The 8,875-nt window shown below is 36.2% G+C and overlaps 1 protein-coding gene across 1 annotated transcript; it reads right to left on the bottom strand.

Annotated features, from left to right (window-relative positions):
* Positions 1–353: 353 nt before the first annotated feature.
* On the bottom strand, positions 354–2,352 carry LOC129730888 (transcription factor 21-like). The gene has a single exon (XM_055690491.1). The coding sequence runs from the start codon at positions 2,188–2,190 to the stop codon at positions 1,432–1,434; it is 759 nt and encodes a 252-aa protein (XP_055546466.1). The 5' UTR covers positions 2,191–2,352; the 3' UTR covers positions 354–1,431.
* Positions 2,353–8,875: the final 6,523 nt, after the last annotated feature.

Here is an 8,875-nt window from a genome sequence, read left to right as displayed (position 1 = left end):
AATTTGTCAAAGCTCAAGAAATGTCAATAAAATAAACAAAACCACAACGATTTCAAAGTATTGTTTCTTTGAATAATTCAAAATTTTTTTTTTTGTAATAAAAATAGAAATGTTATTGTTTTTTTACAAAAGTCGATAAAAGATAATACATATTAATTTGCGAATTTATCATAATCAACATATAACCAGGTTACTTTCGGATTTACAATACAATAAAACCCCGTGCTGAGCCGTCAATTTTAGAATAAATTATATTTGGATCCATTGTCACTCGTTTGTCTAGATTGAATTTCGTCATCTAATTACAATTGCACAATTATATTTGTTTCGTGTTTTTTTAACAAGAGCCCAAACGTTAATCCTGTTTTCATTTCAAAACTTTTCTCTTCACTGTATAATGCCTAATAATACGAGGGGTTTGCCTTAAGCGATACAATTTACGTACAAGTCTTTCATCTCTTGATGCTACTTTTTAGGCTTTTACTACACACAAGACGCTATACACAAGCGTCAATAGGTTGTTTTTTGCCCCATGCTTCACTTCATATATAATTTAAACCTAATCGAATCAGTCCACATTTTTCCTGTGCAGCGCGCGCGAACATACCGGAGTCTGCCTCGCACACGACTTGGGAGGCTGACCAGGCTACCACCGCTGGGTAATTCGATAATTGGCCAATAATCGTCACTTCAGGGCCCCAGCCGTCATCAGTGTGCGGTAGCCCAAGTCAGACACGTCGGGAGGAGGCTGCACCGGGCGTTCGTTAAAATATTATTTACATGTTTATCGAACACAGCACTTTAAGGCTGTGTTTAGTTTTGGCGCCTTTTTTGTTTGGCGTAAATACTCGGTACAAGGTAGACGAAAATTAAGAGGAACTTTCAACAGTGGTTAATCTCTGCAAACTCAAACGATTTCTTAAACTTATGATGAGACGTGACCTTAACTAAGTAGTACAAATCTAATAATTGGTCTGCTAGCAATCGAAAAATATACGAGGACGTATTACGTCTGATTGTGAAGTGAAAGTATTTACAGTAGGTGCAGCAATGTTACATTTCTCGTGCATTGAGTTTGATTCATTCAAAATAACTCTAGAAAACAGGCAGAAGGGTCAAGAAATGTGTAACAATATTAGAAAACCCGAATTTTAAAGCATCCTTACAGCTCTTGTGTAATATTTTAAACTATTACTGCTAGAAAATAGTAGAACGAACTTTACTATTTCGCAATTTTTAAAATAACAAGTCTATCTTTGTTTAGTAACGTAGAGAGCGGTTCTAATTTACATTTCTCTATGAGAAATGATTATAATGATTTCATTTGTTGTGTGCCCTTCGGGTGTGAAACTCATAGATTTTCAGCGCTCAGAACTACCGCAAGAAACTTAAGCAACCTCTTAAATAACTTTTCGTAAGCATAGAGAACGCTTAATTTCTCGAAAGCAGTTCATTTAGTGCGGCGATGTACGTTTGTGCCATCTGCAGTGTCTCGAATTTTGATAGTTTGCGATCGTTACCCAATGAAGGTACCACGTCCCGAAGGCGATCGAACGCATCATTAAGACTGTTCATTCTTCTTCGTTCACGGGCATTGGCCGCCAAGCGACGTTTTTTCACAATCTCCGGCTGAAGACACCCGCCGGTTGATCCAATGGAGGCAGGACGCGTCGATCCACTACTGCTACTGGTGCTCAGGATACTAGGAGTAGGTGAGCTCGACTGTAAAGCTGTAGATGTCAAACCGCGACCATTTCGCGACAAAATCGGATACGGGTTGTAGAGACGATCGAAACACGGCACCTTATCCGTTTTAAATTCGGGAGAGAATCTTGTAACACTGCTATTGGATGAAGTGTAACTGTCAGGTATTAGCTTCGGTATCGTTGGGCTGGCCGTTTTGAAACTGCTCCCGGAATAGTTGTAATACGGATCAACGTAACCATTCACTGATGAGCTTGATGCATTATAGCTATAGTTGAACCCGACCGCGCTACACTCTTCAGGTGTTGGGTAATAGGATTCCGGACTAGGCTCTGGACCTGGACTGTGATAGCCTTCCGAGGATGTTCCATCAGTTGCGTAGCCGTAACACGGCGCACCGGTTGTCATTCCGTAGTGATTATAAGATGAGTCCAGGCCGCCGCCGTACATCATCGATGGATTGTACTGCAAATACGCCGAACTCATTTCCGAGCCCTTGAAAATCACTTATCCAATTATCAGATTCCACCCGATCGAACTGTCGCACGCAGCGAAAGAAGAACTTTTTGCACGAGTTTTTCTACTGCAGGAGTACCGAGCAACTAACCGTCATTAAAGTTCAGTTCACAGCACAAAACTTGTTCCGTTTTTTCAAACGACCAACGTCAAGCACAATCCGCACAATATCTTATAGTTCAATCAAAGTACACGAAATTCCACTCACGAAGAGTATTAACTTTCGCAGAAATAATATCGTTCCACGAATAAAAAACGCGTCTAATTGCGAAGAGGTTTCGTAACCAACTGATCTGGACAGCGAACTCGATCTCGATCGAAACATTCGATTCCTTCAGATATCCCGGAAAACAGCCAAGATCTGCGCAACAGGTGAATCCCACGAGGCGCCAGAATGAGCGAGCGCGCAATAAAACATCGCTAGCTCATTCCCATTACGGCTCCTCAAGGAAGAACGAGGTAACCGGTGATCGCTATTGCTGAGTCTCTCTGAGAGTAAACCCAACCGGTATTAAAGGAAAAATCTCTGATTCCAATGCTCCAGCTGACTGGCCTGCATGATGTGACCCTAAAGAGTGCCCTCTCTCACGTGAATTAAACTTAGCTGACTCCGCCTCCCAGTGAAGGTAGCTTTACGTGTGCTCATATGTTTTGGATTATGTTTTGGTGAAACCCACTTTACTCGGCCGATCGAGGCTTAGGAGATTTGTGATACTTACCTGTTGCAATGCTACTGCGGCGTTTGACCTGAGGGTTCTTGCTGGATGACTGCAGGTATCAGTTTCCGAACAGATTTTTTTTCATACTACCGATCGTTTTGCCTCAAATTCCTACGATCCGCGATCAACCACCAGCAATCGGCATCTTGTTCCGGATGCGGTAGAATGTAATCCTTTGTTCGCTATGCCGGCAGTGTAGCATCGAGAGGCGCTCGATGGTTGGGAGTAGAACCTAATGTGGCCGTATCGATGGGTAAATGGTTTACAACGCTAATCCGGGAACCTTTTTCTTTTTCAGAGCGTTATGTAATACTTTGATTAGTGAAACAAGAGTTTTTTTTTTATTTTTATTGATTTCTAACGAAACTGCGCATCCACGCACGTATTGGTTAGGGATTGTTAGTGAAGCGAATAGATCATTTATCTGTTACCTATATTGTGTTTCATTCAAAAAGTCAAGAATAAGCTGTATAATATGTGGACATAAATTTATCTTGCTAAACTAAAACCATGTCAACATTCACACTCACATATTCATATTCAGTCCATTGTCTCACCCGTACTAAATTATTACATTTAGTCAAAATGATAAAAATCTATCACTCGCGATAAGACACCTCACACACCAAAGCTCCTAATGATTTTGACTCAAAAAGCTCTTGTTTTGCATAGAAAAAGTATAATACTGATCTTGACGAACTCTTGGATATCAACAACTTTTAGACATTGAATTATGGTCGGTTATCGAACAGGTCAGTTTCGACTAATATAGCTTAAATATATTTGCTTCCCCATGTTCTAACGATAATCAGTGTATATACAGTGGAAACCGCAGATTATCTTGTCTTAACATATACTGCGTTTTGATCGCAAGCAATTTCCGACGTAAAATTAGGATAATTTTACGAAAGCTGAAAATAATTCTCTAAACGAATGATAAAGAACATCTACGCGTGTCTATCATATGCATTAGCATCGAAATATTCAAGTTTTCTGATAGTGAGCATTAGAATAAGATTGGGTATAGGTAATGCTTCTATTTAATTTGATAATTTTAGTCGAATACCGGACAAACCGTTCGCAGATACGTATTTTCGTATGACTTAAAACCATCAGCAGTGCTGATTTGAACTGCAGTCCACAATTAATTGCAACATTTTAAATACATGTTAGGTATTATTTTTAGGTTCTTAACATTTTATAAATCAAAACTCACACATATTTAACAACGTGACAGGTCATTTTTGATTGTTTTCATTCAATGTTAATTTTCCATTCAAAAGAATCATTCTACTAAGGCATACTTTTTATCAAAAAAAACGTGCTTGTTTGCTCCTAATACAAAAATATTGGTTTCAAACGCTATGCAAAAAACTGCATAGTCACGAATTGAAAACGTTCAAATAAAACGTAACGAATATTTTGTAATGCATGTTTAAAAAAATGGAGCGCCATGCCAAATGACATATCGCAAAAAAAAACACAAAAAATACATAGTTTGGTAAGTCACATTCATGTGCAATGTTTCATTCGAATCAAGAATGGATTGTTCAATTTTTGCGTATTTGGCATGAAAACGCCCAATGGAAAATAAATCTATCAGAAAATTATGAATACACTAAAGTCTTTCCTACGCGAGGGATACGCAGCGCATAAAAAACCGCGTAAATTCTTAAATTCACTTAAAAACCGCGACAACTCCGACATAAGAACAAACTTCATTTGCTAAAGGTTTTTATTCATTTCTGCAGAATACTTTCGAAAAAGAATCAACAGCAGTGGTATTTCAACCTGCGAATCGAACTGAAAATCAAGAACAATTATTCAAGGTTTGGGTCAAATCAGTAAATATTCCGTAATTGGATTGAGTGAACTTATCGCATTTGAATAAACGATTTGAAAATGAAAAACCATTTAAAACATGCCGCGTAAAAAACGACTTTTTGGAAATCCGCGTGAAAAAACCGCATAAATTCCGAACTCCAGGTGAATTCCAAAATCCGCGTAAACAGGCGCGTAAAAGAAGACTTTAATGTACATGCCTATGGCACAAGATTTTTTTATCACATTCATTCATTATATTGTACATAGTAGTAAATATCAAGCGCACTCTTTTCATGCCAGAAATTCGTAGAGCGTAAGAACCGCATAAATTCCAAAGTCCGCGCGAAAAAGAAAAGTTTTAAATCATGTTCGCCAAATACTATTGATCAGTGGGGTGAAGTCGATCGCCTGAAAATCTGTGATAAAAAATACTGAAAAATAGATACTGATCATACAACACTAGGCAATGTTTACGTGTCCTGCAATGCAACTTTTGCAAGATTCACGTGCCTGTCAAAATTAACCTTTGCATGCCCGGTGCAATTTTACATATTTTCGAAAAAAATTTCTGACTTAGTCAAAGTTCAATGAAATTTTATCAAACAAGTTTCAAAATATCAAAAAAATATTGAATTTATTCAAAGTTAAGGTAAATTATGTATAATTTGGAAAAGTGTGAGTAGTTTAATAAAAGCCTGAAAAAATATAATTTTTGATAATGATTATTCCAAAACCAAAACTTTAATTCCACAGCTAGTTTTTGACCTTATGCAGCAAACCGAATGGAAATAGGTCTAACGATGATCAAATGAGAGCAAATTTAGTAAACTACATCTCGTGAACAAAAACGAAAAAATTTTAGCCTATCGTTATATTGGCCTCCCAACTAGCTGTGATTGATATTTTTAGCTTAGAATTGATCATTTATCATAACGCAGTGCAACAAAAATTGACTTTTTTTCTGCCTTGGCTTCTATATATAATTTTTTTGTGTATTTTTATGCAAAACTAAATTTCCCCGAGTTTGAACATATTTCAACTTGAGGGGCAACAATGGCGCCATTTTGAATTTATGAGAAACCGGTAATTTTTGTGGTTTTTTCGACGCCATTTTGTTTTGAAGCCAAATATCAAAATTCTAAGAGTTTGTCCACATATTAGCATCCTTTAGCAGATAAACCTATTTTAGTGTTGTAGGGGAATTGGGGCAAAATCGACATTTTGCTGACATTTTACGTTGATCAGACACCTACCATTCGATATCTGAGACTTTTTTAATATAATTTGACTATCACCTTAAGATATTAGCGAATTACCATTAATACTCAGAAATAATCGATATTATTTTGCTTTGTGAAATATACTAAACTATGCCAAAACCGGTTTCGTAGAGTCACCGTTTTGAGCTCAGTTTTTGTCCGATTTCAGATCTGTTTTTTTTCAAAAGATGGGTAAAAGGATGCTATTATGTGGACAAACTCTTAGAATTTTGATATTTGGTCTTAAAACAAAATGGCGTCGAAAAAATTTCCAGTTTCTGAAAAATTCAAAATGGCGCCATTGTTGCCCCTTAAGTTGAAATATGTTCAAACTCAGGGAAATTAATTTTCGCATCAAACTTCATCAAAAAATCATACATAGGAGCCAAGGCAAAAAAAATGTTGCACTGTGTAATCATATCAAATAACAGCACAATTTCAAGAGCGTGTATGGATTTCGAGGGGGATCGATTCCACCCCGAAATGTCTCCTAGTACCCTATAGAATTTTCGAATTTATTTCATAAAATAAACGATAGAAATTTCACCAATAGCCATAAGGGTTTTTTCGAGCACATACCAGTACACTATGGTCGCTTTTCACGCGGGTTTTTTACGCGGGTTTTTTTACGCGAATTCTGGAATTTACGCGGTTTTTAACGCGAATTTCGGAATTTACGCGATTTTTTACGTGGATTCCAGAATTTACGCGGTATTTTTTTTGCGCGGATTTCGGTTTCTCTTCACTGCAGAATTACCGTGGGATTTTTTACGCGGATTCCGGAATTTACGAGTTTTTTTACGCGGATTCTGGAATTTACGCAGGTTTTTACGCGGATTCCGGAATTTACGCGGTTTTTTTTTTGCGCGGCACGTATCCCCCATGTAAAAAACGATTTTAGTGTACTTGTTTTACATGGGCCGTTCCATACGAAGTGTCCATACCACTTGGACACGACAATCACGGATTTGGCTCAAAGTTGGGGGAATTATTCATCTAGGTTCACTTTGAAAAAATCCTAATTTTGGCATCGATTGGAACATCCCCTGCCCTGTGGGACCCCCTTCTTTGTTGCAAAGTCAGGCATTTTTTGTTCAAAATCCCTTTATTCTTTTACTTACAATTTATATACATAAGATGTTTGCAAAATACTGATAGATGATGTTTAAAGAAAATAAACTAAGGAATTCAAAAAAATATAATTTTTGACCGAAAGTGTTGCCAGATAGATTATTTTTGTATTTGAAAACTAAATTTACATTTTTCGGCAAATGCAGCTATTTTTGTTTTAAATTTGATAATTTCATCGTGTTCCTTGGAAAATTTTACGTAGGAAACCTCCTTCATCCCGAGGTAATATGAGTCAATCTCGAGATATTCCATTTTCATTCAGTAATTTCATTCTATAAAAATCTAAATACATGAATTTTAACTTTCCAACGGCATATTGATGATTAAAATAGGTACAGTTGTTTGAGAGTTATTGGCATTTGAGAACATCCATTACGTCAATCAAAAACGTGACTCTTAAAATATTCGTAATCTCCAATACCATTTTTACATAAACTTTTTTCAAAGTGGTGATCCAAAAAATACTATCGACACGAAATGACACCCATTCAAAAGTCAAAAATGGTCGATTAAAATGGTTGTCCTTTTTTTCAAATTGCTTAATAATAATGGCAAAGATTCGTGCAAGAAGGAATCCCAATGTTTTTTTCATCATATCTAACTAGAGAGAGAATATGCTATTACAATCATTTGCAAATCACAACCAGTATCAATAGGTTCTTTCGAATGTGAAAAAAATTCTCCACAAATTGCTTTTTGGTACAATAAGAATTGAATGAACAGTTGAAAAGTTACAACACTTACATGACGACCGGTCACTTGTTTGCCAAGAGAAAATTTTGAACAATTTATTTTTAACATATAAACTGATTAAATGTTTTACACCTGCTTACCCTAACAAACCAACCAAAAAATATTTAAACACTAATAAAGATATCAGATTCGTTGCTCAAACCGGTTACATTTTATTATGAAATCTGTCAATTAGTTCGTTTATTTACTGTTGATTACAATTATGATTAACCAGCTGACCCGCTAAACTCCATACTACTGCAAGTATAATTAAATATTGTATTAGATATTTCGGTTGAACTGTGAAAGTGTACTCAAGATATGTTCTAGCTTTGGCTAGCTTTCATCCTTTTTTATTTATTCATTGAAAAATACATTGAATTCAAATAATGTTATGCATTCCTAAGTATCAACAATTATTGTTTTGAATTTTTTTTAAATCATTCTCATTCTACCTAGATTTAAAATTTTGAGGAGGGGTCATCCACAAATCACGTAAGGGTTTCTGGGGAGAGTGGAGGTATCCAAAATTCTAGCAAATGCTTACGAAAGGATTCGTGAAAATCATACGTAAGATTCAAAAATTTAAATTAAAAAATAAACTTACAAAACTAAGAGAATTAAAATCAATTAAATTGTTTCACGCTGAGATTCTAATAATTAAGCCTAGAGACAGTAAATGAGTTCACCTCATGTACTTTACTTTGTTTGCCCGAAGAGAAAATTAACAATTTTATTCACTTTAACATGAAAGTAGTGGGGAAGGGGTCTCTCCTACAAATCTTTGTGTAAGATACAATATCTTATGGAGGAGAGAGGGTCGAAAACTACAAAAAAACATGTCCTTATGGAACTTGTGGATGACGCCAAACCTGATTTGATCGATCTTTGGTGACCCTTCTCACCGAATCAGATTTTTAGTCACCTCTATGCAAGGATGACAATTATTACTCACGCTCATTTTTTTCGCAAGCTGATAGCTCATTTGAT

The sequence above is a fragment of the Wyeomyia smithii genome, chromosome 3 (genome assembly GCF_029784165.1).
Source record: "Wyeomyia smithii strain HCP4-BCI-WySm-NY-G18 chromosome 3, ASM2978416v1, whole genome shotgun sequence".
Taxonomy (NCBI): Eukaryota; Metazoa; Arthropoda; class Insecta; order Diptera; family Culicidae; genus Wyeomyia; species Wyeomyia smithii.
This window is presented reverse-complemented; position numbering and strand designations above follow the sequence as displayed.